The sequence below is a fragment of the Stegostoma tigrinum genome, chromosome 43 (genome assembly GCF_030684315.1).
Source record: "Stegostoma tigrinum isolate sSteTig4 chromosome 43, sSteTig4.hap1, whole genome shotgun sequence".
NCBI classification, from domain to species: Eukaryota; Metazoa; Chordata; class Chondrichthyes; order Orectolobiformes; family Stegostomatidae; genus Stegostoma; species Stegostoma tigrinum.
In genome coordinates, this window is record NC_081396.1 from 15,687,494 (window position 1) to 15,710,339 (window position 22,846).

Sequence of the window (22,846 nt, forward strand, 5' to 3'; positions counted from 1 at the left end):
CAGGTTTGCATCAGTGTTCAGTCTGTGAGGAGTTCAATGAAGGCTAGTGGTACCAAAGTGATTATGCAAATAAACTTGACCATTCACATCAGCATGTGAATTAGGAAGTCAGGGCTATTTAGTTACTTCAGACTGCTCTGTCATTCAGGATTATGCTTGATCTGATTGCCCCATACTTCTTGACGACACCTCCGAACCCCAATAAAAATTCACCACACATGATTGTCAGGAATTTATCTATTTCTGCCTCAAGAAATATTACATGGCCTCTGCTTTCATCACTTTTTTTCAGAAGAAGAAAGATCAGACAGTTATACAATAGTGGAATTTACCCTTCAATCCAACTGTTTCATGCCGACCCGATATCCCAACCTGATCTGATCACATTTGGCAGCATCTGGGATATTTCTTTCTAATTCCTTCCTATCAATGTTCACATTCAGATTCCTTTTAAATGTAATTGCATCAGCCTCCACGACTTCCTCTGGCAGCTCATTCATACATGCACCATCCTCTGTGTGAAAAAAAAGGTTACTCCTCAGCTCCTTTAAAAATAAAAACCCCCTCACATTAAAGCTCTGCCTCTAGTTTTCGACTCCTAAACTCTTGGAAAAAAACCTTCTCAAGTCAACTTTTAAAAGCCCCTCGTTATCTTATAACCTGTAAAATATGACCATCGGCCTCTGACACTCCAGGTAAAAATAAAAACCCTAAACTATTCAGCCTCTCCGTCAAACTCAAAGATTTCAGTCCCTAGTCCTTCAACTATTAGCACAATGGTAATTAGCAGCCTGAGATATATTTCAATTGCATTGTCCCCAACGTATGAGAGCTGACACTTAATTTTGAAGGTCAACTGTTTTTTTTCATGTTGTGGGATATGCCTTACTTTGTTATATTAATAGTTTTCTTTTAGGCCTCTTCATCAACTGTGTAGGATGAATTGGGAAACAAATACGTCAGTTCCTTAGAATATCTTTTTGTAAAAAGCTCTAAGAACTGTTTTATTTTTAAAGCAATTATCCTAATTTAAGTACTTGTTTGTAGGCCCACAGTCAGATTATTGATCTGAAGCAAACTTAAATTTGCTTTGATGTTACATTAATCTGTTAAATTTCTTTGATAAAGAAAAACAGCTGCAGATCTGACTACACAGATGAAATCTGCAAGTCGATTAACCATAATACTTATTTTTGCTGTGCTGTCTTAAGTCATGCAGGACGTTTTCATTCTAGACACAGATAAATAGACGATAATTGGAAGCAATGAGTGCTGACAGGTTTCTCTGCCAGCAGTATAATCTGCCTATAATGCTCCCTCCTCAAAGTGTGTTCTGTTCCATGCAATAATTCAAAGACATTTGACCATCAAAACTAAAATAAAACTCATACATGCCCTTCAAAGGTACTGTAAGTCATATTGCATAACTCCAGCCTAAATCACTTTGAAAATGATCAGATTTATACACATGGAAATCTTCAAAATTGTCACCTCAACTTAGAAGTCACTCTTGGCCACTTGACTCTCCTTATCTGAAAATGTTCAATGTTTACTATATGGCAGGCTGCTGCAAAGCATTCTGCAGTTTGCAAACTATCAGTAACCAGCAGAAATTCTGAAATATTCATAAAGACGTGAGTGGTTCTGCACATAGACCAATGTAAAAAGCAGCAAAAACACAGCTTGCCACTTCAGCAGTAACGTCATGGGTTCTCTGTCGTTTGAAAATGTTTTTTCTTATCATTAATCTTCAATCATTCTGATATGGCATTTGCAACTTTGCCCAACAGCATTTTGAAACAAACAGTCTGCTGTTCCGCAAAGCACTGACTATTCCTGATAAAGCCAATGCTGAAATCTACCGGTACTGGAAAGTAAAATGTGCATCGGTTTTGCCAAAACGAGACATTATTCATCAGCAGGAGTCATTGCCAGTCAGTTTGTGGATGGTGCCACAACTGGCTGTGTAGTGGAGAAGAAGAAGATTATCGAATAGTACAATGGGATCTTCATCAACTGGGCCAGTGTGCTGAGGAGTGGCAGATGAAGTGTAATTTAGATAAATGTGGGGCGTTGGATTTTGGTAAGACATTCTGCAACAGGGCATATGTAGTTATTGGTAGGTAACTGTGCAGTTTTGACGATTTGATGCAGTGGTTCAGGTGCATAGTTTTTTGAAATATCGCTATCGGATTATGAAATAGGCGTTTGGCCAGCTTACTGTCATTGGTCAGATCATTGAATATAGGAGTTTGAACTTCATGTTGCGGCTGTACAGGATATTGGTGAAGCCACTTGTAGGGTACTGTTTACATTTCTGTATGCAGTGCTGTACGAAGGGTATTATTAAATTGAAGAAGATGCAGAAAAGATTGACAAGGATGTTACTGGAATTGTAGGGTGTAGGTTATAAGGAGAGGTTGAACAAGATGGGAACTTTTTCCTCTGGAGAAGCGGAAGCTGTGCATTACATCGTGGAAGGCATATATGAGGTGAATGGCAAAGTACTTTTACTGAAGGTCGGGGTGCCAAAAAACAGAGGTTTAAGGTGAAATGGCTGAGAATTAAAAGGGACCTGAGGACAGCATTTTCATGCTGAGGATTGTTCGTATATGGATTGAGCTGAGGCAGGAAATGGTGGAGGCAGGTTCATTTAAAACATTCAAAAGACATTTGATCAGCATCTTGGACAGGATTGGTTTCGAGGGATATGGGCCAAACGTACGCGAATGCGGCTAATTTTGGTCAGCTCTGGAAACGATTTGAACTGTAAAGGTTAGTTTTTGGTCTGTCTGACTATAAGAAATTTTGTTCAAACGAGGTATGCTCAAAAGAAGTTGTATGTTTAATGTTTTTCTTGATTAACCTGAAGATGGTTATCTGAAACTGCCATGTATTTAAGAGAAGCCATTGTGATTCACTAAGGGTGTTGGTGGACTCTGGATTCTGAGATGTCAGATGAAATGCAAGAAACCCAGGGAAGGCTACCTATTTTAATGTAAACTGAGAGTGATGAGAATACGGAATTAAGTGATTAAAGATGAGTCAAAACAGCCTATAGTTTAGATAGCTGAAGAAAAGGGAGATTAAAATAAGTGATGGAGCAGATATACACATTCGAACTATTGATGGGTCAACATGTCTTAAGGCACCAATGTTGTAATTTCCATATAGCTAATTGCAGCTCCCGCCACTGTTATATCGCTCACAATCCATGATCATATCAGAATAATGGTCAGACAATAAATGCTGATATATGTGTGTACTTTAAGGTCTTATTTCAAAGCATTTAGCCCTAAGAAACTTATGATCCATACATTGCAGTTGCAGGCCATTCAGCTCATTGAGTCCCCTCTGACACTGCTAAGGAGGACCATCCCCTTTAAATCTTATTTTACGTAGTCTCCGACGAGTAATCCACCTGACAAACACATAACTAGATAGGACGGGTGTTTTACCATGGTCAAACCACCACATGTGCAAGGAAATGAGAGCAGCAGAAGAAAACCCATTCAGTCACGGGAATAATGTGTAAACTCCATACAGACTGTTGCCAAAGGGTGTCATAGGAACTGGGTTTCTGGTGGGTCCAGTTCAGGTTCCAATCAATGGTAACCCCCAGAGTGTTACTGTGGCAGGATTCATTGATGGTAAAATCATAGAATGTGAAGGTAAAATTTTAGATTCTCTCTTGTTGGAGGTGGTAACCACATTATAGAAATTAGAACACTGGACATTATAATGTTGTGCTGACCTATTATCCTACCAAGATCAATCTATGCTGCATGCCCTACATTTTACTATCCTCCATGTGCCCATCCAAGAGTCGCTTAAACGCCTCTAAAACATCTGACTCTGTCAGCAGCACTTCCCACCACTCCGATGTAAATAACCTACCTCTGACATCTCCCCTATACCTTCCTCCAACCACTTGAAAATTATACCCCATCATAGTGGCCATTTCCGCTCTGGGAAAAGTCTCTGACTGTCCCCTTTATCTGTGCCTCTCTTGTACACCTCTATCAAGTCAACTCTCATCTATTTTGCTCAAAGGGAAAAAAAAAGTCCTTGGCTTCCTCAACCTTTCCTCATAAGACATGCCCTCCAGTACAGGTAGCATCCTGGTAAATGTTCTCTGCACCATCTCTAAAGCTTTCACATGTTCCCTATAATTGGGTGGCCAGTACTGAACACAAGTGTGGTCTAACCAGAGTTTTTCAGAGTTACAGCATAACCTCACAGCTCTTAAGATCAATTCCCCTGCCAATGAAAACCAACACACCATACAGCTTCTTTACAACCCTATGAACTTGGGTAGCAACTTTGAGGGATCCATGGACGTGGACACGAAAATCCCTATGTTCCTCCACACAGCTGAGAACATATCATTAATCCTGCATTCTGCATTCAAATTTGACCTTCCAAAATGAACAACGTTACACTTTTCTGGGTTGAATTCCATCTGCCACTTGTTTTCCCTGCTCTGAATCCTGTCAGCGCCCCTTTGCAATCTGCAACAGCCCTCCACGCTGTTCACAACTCCACCAACATTCATGCCATTGGAAAATTTATTAACCCACCCTTCCACTTCCTCATCCAACTCAGTTATAAAGATCACGAAGAGCAGAGGTCCCAGAACAGGTCCCAGAGGAACAACACCCGTCACTGGGCTCCATGCAGAATACTTTACATCTACTACCACCGTCTCTTTTGTATTGGACAGCCAATGTTTTATCCAGACAGCCAAACTTCCCTGACTCCCATGCCTCCTTAATTTTTGAATGAGCCTATCATATGCAACCTCAATGCATGCCTTGCTAAATTTCACATACACCACATCCAGTGTTCTACCTTCATCGATGTGTTTTGTCACATCTTTAAAGAATTCAGTAAGGCTTGTGAGGCATGACTTGCCCCTCACAAAGCCATGCTGACTATTTCTAATCAAATTGTGTTTTTCCAAATAATCATAAATACCATCTCTCAGAATTCTCTCCAACAATTTTCCCACCACAGAAATAAGACTGACTGGTCTGTAATTCCCAGGATTATCCCTATTCCCTTTCTTGAAGAAGGGAATGACATTTTCTACCCTCCAGTCATCTTGTACTACTTAAGTGAGCGACTTGACGAAACATAATCGGCAAGATGTTGCTGATGTTGATTCAGTGATGTTTCCACTGTTGAATACGAACAGCGATGGTTAAATGATAATTATCTTGGAATTCTCCAGCATCTGCAGTTCCCATTATCTCTCAGCGATGGTTAAATTCTCTCTTATTGGGGATGATTATTTCCTGCCATTTGCTTAGCGTGATGTGCTTCCGCCAGATGCTCCACTTGCTTCGCACAGTCCAAAGATGTGAAGGTGGTTAATGTGGATAGGCCATGTTGAAGGGCTCAGGCATGTGTTGAATGGATGGATTAGCAATTTGAAATGCAGGCGTTGGTCTAGGTGGGATGGTCCTCAGAGGGTGCTGTGGAAACAATTTGTCGAATGCACTCTTTTCACGTTTCTACTTTAGGGGCTGTATGTTTCTTTCTCCAAACAACTTTAAATTTATGCCCCATTGTCATCATCATTTCTGCTCTAGGAAAAATCTCTGACTATCGATTCCATCTATGTCTCTCTTGTACACCTCTATCAAGTCAACTCTCATCCATCTTTGCAAAAATGAAAAAAAAGCCCGAGCTCCCTCAACCTTTCTTCATAAGGCCTGCCCTCCAGTCCAGGCAGCATCCTGGTAAAACCCCTCTGCATCGACTATAAAACTTTCACGTTTCCTATAATGAGGCGACCAGAACCGAACACAATATTCCAAGTGTTGTCTAAGCAGAGTTTTCTTTTAGAGCTGCAGCATAACCTCAAGGCTCTTAAAATCAATTGCCATGCAAATTAAAGCCAGTGATGTGGCCAGTCCTTATTATACCTGAAGTGGACCACTTCAATCTCTCAGGGCAATGAAATGACAAAATTCAGGGTTCGAAGGGTTTCAAGCCAGAGGTTAACTTAAAGCCTTCAATACCCCAAAGAAAGTGGACAGCCTGGGCACAATTGGTTAATGACTGAAGGAGAGATAGGGTAGCAGGGCAGTGAACTTAGATCGTGACTGGGACAATGTGGAATGACACCAAAGGAAAGAGAGTGCAATGTCGTTCTGAAATTTAATCCATGAATAGAGAGACTTACCAGGGACTCCAACAAGGGCCAGCACTGGATAGTAACCTGCTTGAACAATATGAAGCATCGCCATGATCCGCTGTGTTAGTGAAATCCACGCATCATCTGAGGAAAGTCAGAAAATTGTCATAGAGAAACTCCTTTCCCTTGCTGTACTGTTCACCTCCATTACCCGAAGAGTCTGACCATTCCCCCCAGCCTCTCTCTCTCTCTCTCTGGATCAGCTGGTCTATGGTAGTGTGGGAGTTGCTTCTGCATCCCACAGTGGGGTTTACATAATGCAAGCCTTCGCTAATTACTGGAAGTTGAAGTCTCCGCAGTGACTCCCGCAATGAAGATCCATGGGGAGATTCAATTATGACAGTCACTGAACACAGGCTGAGTTAACCCCTTCCAGTTCGACTGCTAGTTTGTTTTCAGCACCACAATGTACGACAGCTCCCTGTTCTGTGTCGGCGGTTGGAATAACTGGTTTCAGCCCTTGGAATTCAGCTATTCACAATATATATTAATAAATTAGAGGAGGGAAGTGAATGCAACATCTCCACGTTTACAGACGAAATTGCTCAGACTTTTGAGTAGATGTGTTGGGATGTCATGGTGATCTTGTCCAGGGCGTTGTTGAGGATTCTTCTGGAATACTTCATACAGCTCTGCTCATCACGCTTTCGGAAAGAAGAAACTGGCAATAGAGAGTTGGAGTTCTGGGGAGAGTTTGTCAGGCCAGGAGTTACTTTTTTCAAACTAGAACGTTGAATGTTGATGGTGAACTAATGCAGGTTTGGAAAAACTGTGTGAGTAAGATAAGGTGAATGACATGTCTATTTTCCTGAGTAGGGGAATTTTACAACTGGGAGTGGGGAATTTCTTTCAAATAAAACGATAAATATTTAAGAAGAGACATAATGGGCAATCTTTAGCAAAAAGAATGGCTCGTACATATAATGAACTTCCAAAGGAAGTGACAGATGCAGTACAGTGACAATGCTTCCATTAAATTTATCTAAGTACATGAATGAGAAATTTTTGCAGGTATATGGTCAGAGCGTAGGCAGGTGGAACTAGTTTAGTTTGGGATGGTGGTTAGCAAGGATTGGTTGTGCATCTGTATATATCTGAAATATGTTGAGGCTTTTTGTCTCGACATTCCTTACAGACAATGATTTCCAGATTCCCACCATGCTCTGCTTAAAAAATAACAAAGAAATCTTCCCTCGGTTTTTCTCTAAAACTTCGCACTTTCTCTAAACCTCTTTTCCTTATTTGAAATCCATGCCCTGTTTCAGCTATCCCTCTACAAACTGTTCACCTTTCTTCTTATCTACTCTATCTAACCTTCATATAAGTTTATACCTCTAATGCACGTCTGCTGGCAATCTCTCTGCCGTGAGGAAAACTATCCTACACGTCCACTTTTTTTAATGATCTGTTAACATCTCCTCTGTACATACTGCATCGCTGGCACATCTCTCCTATAACATAGTCTCCAGAATGAGAGAAAATAGTCTAGCTCTGGCCTAAGTTACATTTTATGCTGTTTCAGCTCCTTGCTCTTCAGATCTGTCACATTGGTGGAAAAGAAACAAACTATATTCTGAAATTTCGCATTCAGGAAGGATTCTTTGTAAAGTTTTCTGTATCGCAATCTTGTATGACAACATCATAACATATAATGAGGCGCATTAACTAAATGATCTCAGAACAATATATATGCAATATATATGTAAATGGGCTCTAGGTCAATGGTGGAGAACTTTGTAACTATAATTACAGTGTTCAGGCCACAAACTGATCTGTAGTCAGGGCCAGGAAGAAAAATATTAGGAAACAATACATCAGCAGAGAATGACAGACAGAAAAAACAATGTGTGTGTGTGTGTGTGTGTGTGTGTGTGTGTGTGTGTGTGTGTGTGTGTGTGTGTGTGTGTGTGTGTGTGTGTGTGTGTGTTTGTGTGTGACACAGAGAGAGAGAGAGAGCGATGTGGAGAAAGAAACATCGAGCCCTACAGTCGAAATGTGGAAGGAGTCCATTAGACCCATCGTTTCCACATCAACCCTCTCAGGACCATCCTACCTAGACTAATCCCTGCATTTCGAAACGCTGATCAATCTATTCGACACAAGCCTAGGCATTTCAACATAGCCCATCCACATTAGCCTGCACACCTTAAGACTGTGTGAGGAAATTGGAGCATCTGGAGGAAGAACACAGACACGGGGAGAATGTGCAAACTCCACATAGAGAGTAGCCCGAGGATGGAATTGAACCAGCAAAGGAGGAGAAGAGACAGTCAGACAAAGAGAGAGAGAGAGAGAGAGAGAGAGAGAGAGAGAGAGAGAGAAAGAGAGTCTGGCAGAGAACTGAGACCTGAATTGAGAAGGAAATTGTTTGCATTGTCCCTACTGAAGTAAAGTGATCTTTTCGTATTCTTCATGCAATTTGCGTCAATATATGGTTGAAGAAATTGCGTCATTGATGGCACAGAAAAAAAAAATCCTCTTTAAATAATTTGACCATGCACGGAATTCCAAAATGAGAACTAGTTTCGAGTCGTTTATAACAGCTCCACCAGTTCAAGAATGGTTAAAAGATTTGGGTTAGTCTTTGAAACAGAACCATTTACCGTCACCACCATACATTCACAAAGGAGAGAAAATGGGAGAGTGAAAGGAAAATTATTAACCAATGTAAGAAATAGTTAACTGGGAAGGTCCCAAGGTAGTCTCCTCAGAGCAGAAAATAACGTTCTGACAACTTTTAGTACTCTCACTTCTTTTTTTACTGAGCTATCCATTGTGTTTTGCTTTTATTGTTTATGATTTTGGAGCTTTAAACTGCGAACTGAAGGTGGCATTTGCACTTAAGGCAGTGACGTCTGTTTAAAAAAAAATAGAAGGAAAGATCGAGCTGTTGTTTGTCCGTGGGTCCAGGCCTGGAAGTTAATTGTGCCTTGGTTCATTTGAAGAAATGCGTCACGATATTTATGCATCCTTCCACCACGCCTTCGACACAGTGTGACAGGAGATGCCGAACTATGTGACTGATGATGTCAATGGCAAGAATTGTCTCCAGGAAGTTTGATAGAGACTTTCGCCTTAAGAAGATGGCAGGTGTTGAATGGTAACTGTGGCCTCTAGAAGGAGACTGTTAGCCTGAACGGGAGACTCCTGTGTTTGAATGGGTTTCTAATCATGTTTATGGAGTGTAGCTATTAATGATACAGCATAGATTCGAATTTTCCCTGCCTAACCTCACATTTTCAGCATTTAGAAGTTCAGAGAATAGGCACTTAGTTATGAGAACGTCATAAACTTCTAAAAGTGAAAAGTAAAGGGCAACATTTATCGACATTTGCAGAAAATCGAAGTAGAAACAGACATCCGTATATTTGAAACAACACATGAAAGTTACTGATGTGTTCTGCCCTGTTGTTTTGATTTTTTTTTTGGTTTATCCTTTAAGCTTTCTTTTTTATTTTTTTGTAAGTATATCAGTATATCAAAAAAAAAACACTATAAAAAGGAAAGGCCCACTCAAGCACGAACGATGGAATGTAAATGAGGATGCACAGAAAGTTGGAAAGGCCCTCAACGAGTACTTCACATCAGTAGTCACTCAGATGAAGGACATGGACGATGGTCATTTTCATTGCTACTTTGGGGCATGTTGCTACAAAGAAGGAGGAGGTGTTGTTCTTCCTGTAAGGGCAGTAGAGGCAGAATATTCAGAGCACTAAAGCAGTATTTACATGCATAGTTGCAATGCTAATGAATAAGAGGGGACAGGCTAACAGCTGGAAAACGGGATTATAAAATTTAGGTATTTGCCATTAACAGGTGCAGACACGATGAGCCAAAAGGTTTTCTATTTCCTCGTGCGATGCACATGTATTACTCTGTGGTTCGAAGTTTGGACTGTTCATCATGGGAGAAGGAGGCTCAGAGATCTGCTGGAGGTTTTCAAAACAATGAGAGTGCTGGGCAGAGTAAATGAGAAGAAACCATTCCCGCTCATCAATGGGACAAGAACGATACAATATAGATTTAATTGAAACATAAAATAGATTCAGAGTGTGGAAGCAAGCAATTTGGCTCATCGAGAGCACATGGGCCCTTCAAAAAGCACCCCACAAAGACCTACTCCCCTGTTCTGTCTCTCTATCACTCTGCATTTCCCTTGGCTAATCCAAGTAGATCGTATATCCCTGGCAATTTAACATGGCCAATCCGCCTAGCCTGCGCATCTTTAGACTCTGGGAGGAAACCAAAGCACCAGGGGAAACTAGCACAGGCACGTGATCTGTAAAAGAAGCAAAGATGATGTGAGAATTTTGTTTTTCACACAGCGGCAAGTTAGCATATGGTGGGCATTTGGTGGGAACCTGGGGAAGCAAAATTGAAATTCGTCAGTCTAGAGGACACTGGATATTCATTTTTGCTTTGCAAAATGCAAGGTTGCGAGATTAAAGCACAATGATGGCACGAGATATTCACGATTGTTTGAAGAGCTAGTGCAGACATGGTTAGCGAATAGCCTCATCATAAGCTGTATCACCATTGTGATTCAGTGATTCTGTGATGTACAGTCCAGTTTCAAATGTACAGTGTCAGGCTTTGCTGCTAGTACACGTTCCTTCTAACTGACTACACTTCAATCTCACTTTCTCTGACATGCTGAAATTTGATGTTCCACCTTTGTGTACGTGTAACAAGATTACTGGCATCATGTATGAAGATTCAGGATTTAAGGTCTTAATATATTTATGCATTCCCAGTTTCTGTGACCCTGGTGCTGACATGTGCAGTGTCCTGATCAAATCTTCAACAGGAACATATGGAGCCTTAATTCTAATTTGGAATTTACTTTTTTGCTCCAACTGTGGCTTTTAATTTTAAGCACAAACAGGTGACAACACCTGAGCACAGATTTTACCTCAGTACAGGTGTTTCCTGTTGATTCAACAGAAAGTCAAGACTTTCCAGAGATGGTCCCTTGGTTCGGCAGACTGACAACAGTTTTGGAGCTCGTGACCAAAACTCTGTAAGTTTCAAAATAATTATGGAAAGGGATACCGATGTTGCTGAATTCAGGGGTCTAAATTCAGACAATGATAATTTCAATACCATACCCTGGATCTGGTAAAAGTGGACTTTGATCTGTTACTTTCAAGTAGTTCTGCAGTAGGTACATGGGAGGCAATAAAAAACTAGGGCAATGAAAATTAAAGTTACTAGAAATGCCTCACACTCACTACAATCAAGGTCAAGTGATCGAAAAAAAGTGCAATAACCATCTACAGCCATCACACCATATATCGGGAACAGTGACTCAGTGTTAGCTCAGTCGCTAGGTGCAAGGTTCAACTTTCGTTTGTAACGATCTCTGCATTACCAAGAGCAGTGCGATCAAAACACAGATTTACTGACTCCCATTCTTAAGCAGACAAGAACAGGAATGAAAACAAATGTAATTTTCTGTCCTGAAAGAAGGAATTGCAGACAGACTTATCAAAGTTAAAAGCTGGCTCATAATTCTCCTGTACACCACGCCAATGTTGCCCATCTTTCTCGGCAGCTCTTAAGTTAGCGAATAATTACTTAAAACGTCTCAGTCCAACTCATCACTTGCAATGGCTGCGCTTGCTGTGCTTCACATGAACCCTCTCAGAATGCCATCCTGCCCGTTCCGATGATACATGTATCCATGGTGGAGCTCAGTATTGACATGCACTGAATGCGTGATAGAAAATTTTACAATGTACACATCAAAACAATTAGGGTCAGATATAGTAAGAGGAGTGAAGCTGGAGTCTGAGATAACATCGTGTGGAGCTGGATTAACACAGCAGGCCAGGCAGTGTCAGAAGAGCAGGAAAACAGATGATTCTTTCAGGACCCTCCTTCAAGCTTGGCCTGCTGTGCTCCTCCAGAAACCCGTTGGGTTAAACCAATAAGGGTAACCTTTTGCCAATTAGCTGCAATGCTGCCGATGCAGACGAGACATTGGGATGTTCTGACGATCGGTAGAATTGAGAAATGTATTGAGCATTGTGTAAATCATCAGAAAAAGCATGGATTTTATTTATCATTTCAATCATTGGTTAAATGTGAAGTGAATTTTCTGATTAAAGAAGAAAACATGTTATCTCACCAGAGAGATCATTGAAATTGTTTTCCCAGAGCAAACAAAGCATACGTTTTTCTTCATATTGCACTTATCGCCAACATCCAATGCATGACCAATCATGTGATTTTGGAAATATCATTTCTATTGTAATTTAGGATATGGCACGGCCAGCATGTGCACAGTAAACATCCACGCGCCAAAACTGGGTAATGAATATATAATATGTTTAGTGAGATTTTTGATTGCAAAGGAAATTTGTCTGAAGCATTATTTGCGGCCCACTCATCTGCTCCTATTTGAGATAGATTCAAGGCAGTTCTTTGCATCCAGCTGAGCACACAGATAAAGACATACTTCAATATGCCGTTTGAAGTATGGAACTTCATCAGTCTGACTTTGGAGAGTGAGAAGAAGTCTTTTCCACCAGTCCCTAGAAGTGGTGCTTCATGAGCAATTTAACAGATTTATGTGGTATAAGGAGAGCCACATGTGGCATGATCTCAAGTGGGCTCACAATACTTTCTTTCACATTTTAGGTAAAGGTCAGAGTATATGTCAACAAGGGAAGTTCTGAGGCAAATAATACTGCAAGTTGTTGTGCACGATCATTTCCAAAACACTGAAAATCTTACTTTGACTCGATGTAACCTGTACTTGGTTGGAATTCGACAGTGTTTGCTTTGTCGTTAAACAATAATATTTGCCAGTTCTTTTATGGATCGTGTGTGTAAGTTGCAGTGTATCAATAAAATGTGATGGTTACATGTATGCGTTGGGATCCTGTGTCTTTTTTTGTCTGTTAGTTTCCCATCGAACCTGTGGAAGTGTCACTCAGTGAGTGAGAGTGGATGTATTCATCAGTGTTTGTGTACTTCTGTCTAGGGAGTGTAATTGTGTTTGCATAAGCATTTGGAAGTTTGGAGCGTATGACTTACTGGCCTTCCTCAGTCCAGGCACTGAGTATTTTTTTGTTCGTGAAGTTAATTCATATCGAACTTTGGTACTACTGTAATTGGAATATTGTGTACAATTCTACTCGCCACACAGCTGGAATGAAATGGAGACTTTGGAGATAGTGTAGGAGAGGTTTACCAGCATGTTGTTTGGTTTGGACTGTATTAGCTGCGCAGTGAGATTGGATAAACGTTGTTCATTGTCTCTTCAACGTCAAAGACTAAGGAACAATATGACAGAATGGTGTTTACAAAACAGTGAGAGTCACCGACAGAATAGATAGTCACAGTCTTTTTATCCCAGAGTAGAAATGTCACTTACTAGAGGACGCAGATTTAATGTGAAAGGCGGTAAGTTTAAAACTGATGTGAGAGGCAGCCTTTATGCACAGAGGATCTTATGTGGCTGTAATGAGGTTCCAGATGAATTGGTGTAGTGGAGCATATGATCGCAACATTTCACAGACGTCTTGACAGACATATAAACAGGGAGGAATGAGAGAGCTATGGTCACATAGAATCGAAAGATTGTTTGTTCAGAAAGATGTCATATGTTATTACAGTCATAGTGGGCTGAACAGCCTGCTACTGTGTTCGAACGGTCTTTGTTCTTTGATACATTGGTTGTGGGATCGCTTATCTCTGTCTATCATTAATTTTCTTTTTTGTTTGTTATGCAAGCAGGCTTATTTTGCAGCCTCACCAGATTGACATCTTAATGATAGATGTGCTGTCCTGCCTTCTGAATATGCAAAACAATCAAGAACACACAGCTAGTCAGAAAATTCATCACGACTGACAATGCAGGGCGCAGCTCTAATATTCTGCGCAAGGTGTGGCGTAAAATCTTCAACTTCCCACCAAATGGGGGAGTGGGGTAAACATTTGTATGACACAAATTTGATGCAGATGCCAACACTGGAAAGGGGGCGAAGTTTGGAGGTGAAACTTTGGATTTAGGTTTGCGAAAATATTGAAGGGCAGAAATTCGCAGAGAGGAAATTTGGAAAGTATGTGAATTTTGGGACCAATATTTGAGGGGGAGAAATTTGATGGCTATATTTTGTGGGGAGGCACTGGGGGCGAAAGAGAGACAAACAGTTAAAAAAAGAGAGAAAGCGAATAAAGAAGAGTAAAGACACACAAGATATTGCTACATATCTGTGCAATGGATTCTCTGTTGTTTTGGGGAGTGAATCCACTGAAATGAGGTGAACACACTGCTCCTTTCTCTGTCTGACCTTTTAGCGTTTAAAGTGATAAAATGTGGGGTGTCATTTTAAAGTGTGCTCCCATATGTGTCTCGGAGTTCTTGTGTCTGTGTATCTATTTTTCGTTTCAATCGGACTCACTTTGCCCTGGAGGGAAGTGATTAGTCATTGGCTCAAAGTCTTTTGGTCAAATTTGGAAATGTGCCACCCTCTGGTGGCGTCCTCATGATTGACGACTGAAGAGGCAGAATTTGTTTCAGACAAAGTATCCAAGCCTGTTTAACTCTTTGGTTGCACGTATCTTTCAGCTTCAAACAATGTCTTTGGAGACTCAGAAAAGTTTGTCTGAGCACTTTGCTTGTGAGGTATGAGCGGAAGGAGATGAACAATTTCCTCACCCGTCTTGGATTCTTCCCTCACTGAGAAATCCAAAGAGTACATTACCAAATATAACAAAGCGCAGAAAAGAGAATAAAATTTATTAAGTTCCCCAACAAAAGGGTACATTTGGAGGAGCCTGGATAGAGAGGGAGTGGAAATATTCTATTTGTTGTGTATGTCAGGAATACTGTCCAAAGACAAATCATTTCCACCGTGCAGAGGGAACACACATTTTCCTAATCATGAGCACGGTTCATTCTGAGGGAACACAACACAATTCTATTCCTCTCCACTTTGGAATAGTGTTTGTGTGTGTCAATCTCCTTTCTTCATCTCCCTCTCTCTCTCGACTCTCTCCCCTCTCTGCAGCTCTCTCTCTTTATATCTCTCTCTATCACAGACTCTCTCTCTCCATCTATCTCCTACTCTCTGCTCCACTCTTCCCCCCTCCTTTTCTATTTCTCTCCCACTTTCTCCCTCTCTGTCACGCTCTCTCTTCCTACCCCCTCCTCCTTTCTTTCTGTCCTTCTATCTCTTTATATGCTTCTCTCAACACAACACATTCTCTTTTCCTGTCTTTCTGCCTCTCACATGCCCTCGCTCACAATCTTTCCATTAATCACTCAATTTTCCTCTTCCTCTCTATCCATTTAGGTCTCATTCTGTACCTCTCTCTCCCTCTCTTTTCCGCCGTCCCTTTATCGCAAGTCTCTTGTCTTCCCCCCTTCACTCTTCCTCTTCCTTTTTTTCTCTTTCTGTCTGGCTCTAACTCAGCACCTATCTACTGCTCTCTCTCTCACTCTCTCCTCTCTCTTACTCTTTTTCCCTCCACTCTATTTATCTGTTCTTCGATCTATGCCTCTCTTTCTCTCTCATGCTCTCACTTTCTATATTTCCTTCTTCTCTCTGTCTCTCACACTCTCTCCATATCCATCACCCCATCTTTCTCTCTCTCCTTCCCGAGCCTAATCCAGAAATACCGAATGACACCAGGGGCCCAGTGAAGATCAATCGCCAGCCCCGTGGAATCATGTGGCCTTACCACACCACAGCCCTGGGCAGCCAGGAGCAGCGATGCTCTGAATCAGGAGCACAGAACAATTGTCCCTCTTCAGGATGTCAAAATGGCCACTCCTGGCTTTGTACTCACCTTACAAGCCCAAATCAGGATGGGAATACAGGATGGCTACCTGCAGAGAGTGCAGAGAGTGTCCAACAGTTCGCCCATACCACCAGGAAGCAGGGAATTCCCCAGTAACAGGATCACAAATGAACGTTTCAAACTCCTGCAATTCGCTCCCTGAGGGCACTTTAGCTCAATATCCTACCAATACATTACGTGCGTTCAAGATAATTGTTAAAGGATACAGTGGGATATAGATCAGTTGCAGAAATAGATGGGGAAATGACAGCTGGAGTTTTGTCCAGTAAATAGTGAGGGGCTGCCTTTCGGAAGATCAAATGTTGAAGAAATGTTTGCAGCTCATGATAGGACCCTGAAAAACATTGGTCCAAGTTCATAGGTCCCGGAATGTGCCACGCAAATAGATAAGTTGGTAAGAAGGCACACAACATTCTTTCATTTATTGTTTTGAGGTATTCAGTGCAAGAGTCAGGACGTTATGTTGCAGCTTTATGGAAGTTTGGTTCAGCCCCATTGAAAATATTACATTCAATTATGCATTTTTGACAGCTTTGTGAGGGGCATCAGAGGACTACCCGGATGCTGAGATGACAAGAACTGCAGATGCTGGAGCCAGAGATAACAAAGTGTTGAACTGAAGGAGCACAGTAAGGGTCCCGACCCAAAACGTCACCTTTCCTGCTCCTGTGATACTGCCTGGCCTGCTGTGTTCCTCCAACTCCACACTTCGTTATCTTTACCAGGATGCAGCCTGGATTAGAGGCTATCAGCTATATGGAGAGACTGGGGAAGAAAAAGCAACTAGGATTGTTTGCTCTGGAACGGGGGAATCTGAGGGTAGACTTGACAGAAGCCTATAAAATTTTGATGTACATGGATACAGTTGACAGCCATAATCTTTTTCTGAGAGTTGAACTATCTAATACCAGGGGGCATGTATTTAAATGGCGTTTCGATAACCACATAAATTTGCACGGGCTTGAGGGATATGGACTAAGGGCAAGCAGAAGGGATCAATTTGATTTGTAGTAATAATCAACACAACATAGGTGTCTAAAGGTACTGCTCATGTAATGTAACAATAAGTACTCTGTGTTCTGAGTCAGTGCATCATGTGTGCTATCTTGCCAGTTGGGCGACTGTAATGGGATTGTGCGGAGTGGAGTTAGTTTTTATTCATTCGTTAGATGAGAGGGTCGTTCGTTTGTGCTTGTATTTCTTACCCATTCCTAATTGCCTCCAAGGCAGTGAAGAGACATTGTTTTGAGTATGGAGTCACATGGACGTCAGACCAGTTAAAGATATCAGTTTCTCTCCCTCAAGAACTCCACTGAGCCAGGTGTTTTTTTTCAGGTACTGAAATCATGAGACTCTTATTTCTAGATTTTCCGTAAATTGATTTCAAATTCCATCATCTGCAGTGGTAAAATGCAAAATCAGATTCCAAGAATATTACCTGGATCTCTGCATTAGCAGTTCAGTGAGAATGGCACTGGGTCTTCACCTACCCCAATGAAGAGGCCTGGCTAAAAATAGAAGATCAATGTTACCTCTGATGACATGTTGGTTGGCACGGGGGTGGTGAGGAATGAGTGTGAGTAAAAGGGGGACTCCTAGTCATGAAAGTATTAAACAGAATACTTTACAATGTGAAAATGCGCTGATGGCACCTGGCAGTCCCACCTCTATTTCCTGAGTCAGACAACTTGGCCACGCCAAAGTCTCTACACCAAAAACAACCGACCAATTCTCCCGATCGGGCTAAAGTGAGCTCAAATCTCAGAACTCAAATGTACGTCTTGAGTTAGGTTGCATGCCAAATTATTTCAACACAATGTCAAACTCTCTCCTGGACCAGTCATCATCACACAGTTTCAGTATCATCTCTGGATCCTTATTAAGAGGTCAGATTCATGCAGGGATAGATCACTGCCCCCACTGGGAATGGTAAGTGAATTGGAAAATGTCTTGCTATAACTTGGGTCTTGTCTGGTTTCTTCTCTCAGAACTATTGAATGCACTGAATAATTGAAGTAAAGGGATATTTCATGGCACTTTTCAGCTGCTGTCTGAACTTTGTCTGTGTCACGGCATAAATCACAGTGTTTGTACAGCAACTGAGGAGCTGTAACATGAATCCTAATTCCTGGACAAAATCGTTCAACCAGATAGAAAAAAAGCCAAGGGACACCATTCGGGACCATATTGAATACACCATTATCATTGACCACAACAGGATAAAATTTGCTGAGATAACAAACAGTAAAATGATGGATTTCCTTCGACTCTGCAATTCTGGGTCTCCGGCACTTGGGCCAACGAGTCTCTTGCGGGCTTGGTTGGTCACAAGAATGTGTCGGATGGTGAAAATATTGAGCAACAGAATCAATATGAATGGGAGACCCGGAGTGAGAATGTGATGGACAAACTCCATTGTGACCCAGAAGAGAGATTTCCGAATGTCCATCGTTACACGGCAAAACCAGGGCCTGTTCATCAGCCAATACTGATCTGTTAACATAAAATACCAGAAAATGTTCTTGAAAAAACTCACCACAGTCACAGTACCTAGAACCACAGCCGCTGTTTTCGCATTGCAATATTTGCTTTTCAACTTCTGGCAACAGATGGCTAAAAATCGATCAAAGCTGAAAGTGACCGTGAACCAGACGGAACAGTCAGTGACTGCATAAAGCATGACAGCATGGATGTTACACACAGGGACGAAATACAGGAATGTGAAATGGACATAATAAACGACTGGTATTTGCCTCATAATCAAATCGATGATAATGACCAGTAGGTCTGTCACTGACATGGCCACTAGGTAACAGGAGACACATTTGGTGAGACCACACTTTTTGCGAGATAGGGTCATTATCGTCATGATGTTAACTGTGAGAAAGGGAAATAAGCAATGAGTTTACACATGAAGCAACACAAAACTGAGCGCAACACTCCAAGTATGGTCTGATCAATATGACAACTGATCGTAACGAGACTTCTTTAGTTTCATAATCTAGTTCATTTTCACTAAAGTGCAGGGTTCCATTTGCTTTCTAATTATATGCTGCATACCCACATTCTGTGATTTATGCACAACGGCACAAATATTTCTCTACACTGACAGAATTTAAATCTGCTTTCCATCTAAATAACAAAGTTGCCCTTGGGTTTTTCATCCAAGTTGGACAACCAAGCACTTATTCACGTTAAAAGCCCTCTACCATTTTTTCCCGTTCTTCTTGCCTATCAGAGTCCTGACATTTTTCACCCCATCACAACCTGCTTTCAAATCTATCTCGATATCATCTGCAAACTTTGGTATGTTACACTCTGATTGCAGATCACTAGTATCACCTGCAAATATTTAAGTTCTGGGTCTCGAGCCTTGCAACGTCCCTCTCATCACAGTTAAAAATCCATCAAAAAAAATCCATCCATCTCGACCTTGTTTTCTCTAGCAGTCAGCCAATTTTCTCTCTGAAACAAAACGATGTCAGAAGTCCTCTTCGATCATTTTGTCATCTCATTTAAAAATGCCCCACAACAAAAAAGTAGGATTTGATCTCCGTGTTGTGAAATATTGGCATTGTTGCCTCATTCTGCTCCATTCAGTTGCAAACCCTTCCTTCTGTGTGGCAACTGAAACTGGCTGATTTCGCTCGTTTTCCATCACCCCTCCTTGCTCATCTGCACTTTTCTGCATTCACAGTGGTCTACCAGCACATTAAAAAAATGCCCTTCGTCCTAATGAGTCCTCAAAAGCACACGCCTAACAACTCTAATGCCATTTTCTAGCCCTTGGCGCATGGCATAGTCTACCTTGGCACCTCAATTATTTGAAGTGATGAGAGTTCTGCCTCTTATTGGCGCTGACTTCCAGGTTTCCACACTATCAATTTTCTTTATTTCCCCTTCTCTAAATCTCCTGTGCCTTATGTGAAATCTAAGTACCATCAGAGCAAAAGCCTCTTCCGTTCTACCCTGTCTATTTCATTCATCATTTCATACGCATTCATCAAGTCTTCTCTCGATCTCCTCTGCTCTAAGGAAAACAGTTCCAGTCAATTCCACCTTGCCTTATCATTGGAACTCTCTATAGAGGGAAACATCTTGACAAATCTCCTTCTACATCTTCTCCAAGGCTATCATATCCCTCTAATGATGTGGATTTCAGAGCTACTTCTGAACTTTGAGTCGAAAGATGTGAACTTTGGCAGTGAACTGGATTGAAAAATGGGTAAAAGGGAATGAATAATACAAGAGCAGACAAGGAGATGGTGTCTATTTGGAATGTGAGAGACCATTCAATTTGAAGACAGGGATAACTGATATTCTAGCTGAAAATTAGCTCAATAGATCGGTGAGAGCAAAAGTGCGTTGAAAAGACAGAGACCGTTCAGTGAGAGAAGGTGTGGGATGTGTTTGGTATCTGAACTTGAAACAGAATTAACTTTGGCATGAAATGTGGACCGAGAACCAGCACATTAAGGTCAGAAACAGTCTCAGTGAGGTTCAGAGATGTCAGTGAGGTCTACAGCACAGGAAATATGCCTTCATTTCATCTTTCACGTCGAAGAGAAAACATCTCACTATTTGTAACCAATGTTTCCTCAAAACATTCTTCTTTACACTTTGGAATAATTCTACAATACAATGAGTGTTTCAGACTTAACCACTCCCTACAAGTAGGGAATTTTTGATGGGGCATTTCCATGGTAATTGAAAAGCTATCAAATACAGAGTTATCTCGAAATCAAATTACACCAGCTACTGTGACTGAATTCAAACCCCTTCCCAGGATATTCTGAATCAACAATGCCATGCTAATAACGTTGAACCATTGCCTGCTCTCAAAAAAATTGGAGGCTGAAAGTGAGAGACTTTTAATCCAGAAAGGCATTCAAAGGGGAAAAGACAGGAAAGTACAAGTTGAGAAGAAAGCGTTCTGTGTTTGAATGGGCCGAGGAGACTTTAACTTCCGTGCTATCAATGTGGATGGTTCGACGTCTTGCGTACTTCTCATGCGGCGGGGAGGGGTAGGGTAGGGGAAATCAGGGTCGAGCCTCGCGCTGATAAAGGGGTGTGAATCTTCAGAAAATTCAGTTTGGGGGAAACAGCATTGAAGCTGAAGAGCCTTTGCCAGATCTGATGTATGGAAGAGGATAGAGCCAACGAGACAGAAAATTAAAAAAAGGAACCTTGCCCATGTTTTCCCAAACTAACCTAATCTCATGTGCATGCAACTCATCTGTATGCCTTTAAATTTTTCCACCGACATACCTGTCCAAATGTCTTCCTTCCAATTGCTCCGACAGCTCATTCCATCCATGAACCACCTTTTTTTATGAAGATATTGTGACACGGGTCCCTTCTAAGCGTTTCCTTTATCACCTTGAAACTATTTCCTCTCGCTTTGGACTGACCCGCCTTGAGAAAAAGACAATGCCTATTCGCCTTATATGTGTCCCTTGCGATTTCAAAAACCTCCATTCGATAAGCATACCCCATCCTATGCTCCAGGGGAAATAAAAAATCCCAACGCATTGATTCTTTCCTTGTTACTCAAACCTTCCAGGCTTCGTGACATTCATGAAAATCTATTTTTCACCCATTCCAACTTAATAAAACCCTTCCTATCTCAGGGCGAGTAGAATTAAAGACTGTACTCCAACAGTAGCTTCATCGGATATGATGACCTCACCAAATACATACCAGGAACGCCAACGACAGCCAAAATGGGGTAGTAGACGCCCTGAATAATCCAAAGCATATCCTGAATACGAGACGGTAGAGATATCCATTCCTGGGAAAGCCAGTAAAGTCCATCGTAGAAACTTCGACTCATTGCAAAAAATCCAGTGAGTCACTCTCAGAATCTGAACTCTGCCTGTCTTTGGGAGCGGTGGAATCCTGTTTGTGAGGTAGGTAACACTCCCACTGACAAAATAGTGTGTAATGCTGCAAGGATTCCCTCATTAATAAAGGATATGGTGACCCTCCCGGGACAAAATGAGAATCCATTGCGACTGACGTCAATGATAAATCCCATGAAGACAAGTTCATTAACCCCTTCCCATCCAGAAGATTTCTACAACACACTACAAAAGGAATATCTGCCCAGTCAATGAGGGTGCAGACTTTCCAAGTGCAGAATCAGGTATTCTTCGAGATTGTGCTGAGCCTCATTTAAGCACTATGGCAAGCCTGAGAGATAGATGTTTTGCCAGATAACATGGTGGTGCGGCGAAAAGATTCATCGAGTCATGCAGCATGGAAACAGATCCTCCAGTACAACTCATCGATGCCAGACAATTTTTCCAAAATAAACGAGAGCTATGTGCCTACATTTGACCAATATCCGTCCAAACACTTCCTATTAATTTAATGTCCCAAAATCTTTTGAGTGTTTTAACTATCCCTGCATCGACATGTTCCTGTGAAGTTGAAAGGTAAGAACGTCAAGATTCACAAATTGTGACTCAGAAGAAAGTTTAGAAAGTTTAGTCAAAACGGGAAAAAGGTAGCACACATTTAGGAAACTGAAATGAAACAAAACCCCTGAGGAATAAGAAGGAAACAGCAAAGAGTTTAGCCGAAGAATTAGAAGAGCTAAAAGAATCTGTGAAATGTTCTTAACAAGTAGGATATTGGAGAATTTCAAAGCATTTTATCAGTATTTCAGGAGCAAAAGGGTACCTGGAGAATCACTCAAGGACAAAGGAAGGAATTTATGCGTCGAATAAGAGGAAGTGGATCAGGTCCTGAATGAATACTTCGTACCAGTATTCACTCAGGAGGACAATATAGATGATGTCAATATTCGGAAGGTTTATGTTGATATTC

The 22,846-nt window shown here is 41.3% G+C and overlaps 2 protein-coding genes across 2 annotated transcripts in view; one reads left to right on the top strand and one right to left on the bottom strand.

Moving 5' to 3' along the window:
- LOC132206805 (scavenger receptor cysteine-rich type 1 protein M130-like) overlaps nt 1-1,970 on the top strand; it is a 68,523-nt gene extending 66,553 nt beyond the window's left edge. Inside the window, exon 16 of the mRNA XM_059641852.1 lies at nt 1,791-1,970. Within this exon, the coding sequence (XP_059497835.1) occupies nt 1,791-1,970 (180 nt within the window). The remainder of the gene's footprint in view (nt 1-1,790) is intronic.
- Nucleotides 1,971-18,005: 16,035 nt separating this feature from the next.
- On the bottom strand, nt 18,006-21,848 carry LOC132206806 (probable G-protein coupled receptor 139). The gene is made up of 2 exons (XM_059641853.1): nt 21,716-21,848; nt 18,006-18,892 (listed from the first exon to the last, which is right to left on the bottom strand). The coding sequence occupies exons 1-2, from the start codon at nt 21,846-21,848 to the stop codon at nt 18,006-18,008; spliced, it is 1,020 nt and encodes a 339-aa protein (XP_059497836.1).
- Between the last annotated feature and the right edge of the window lie 998 nt (nt 21,849-22,846).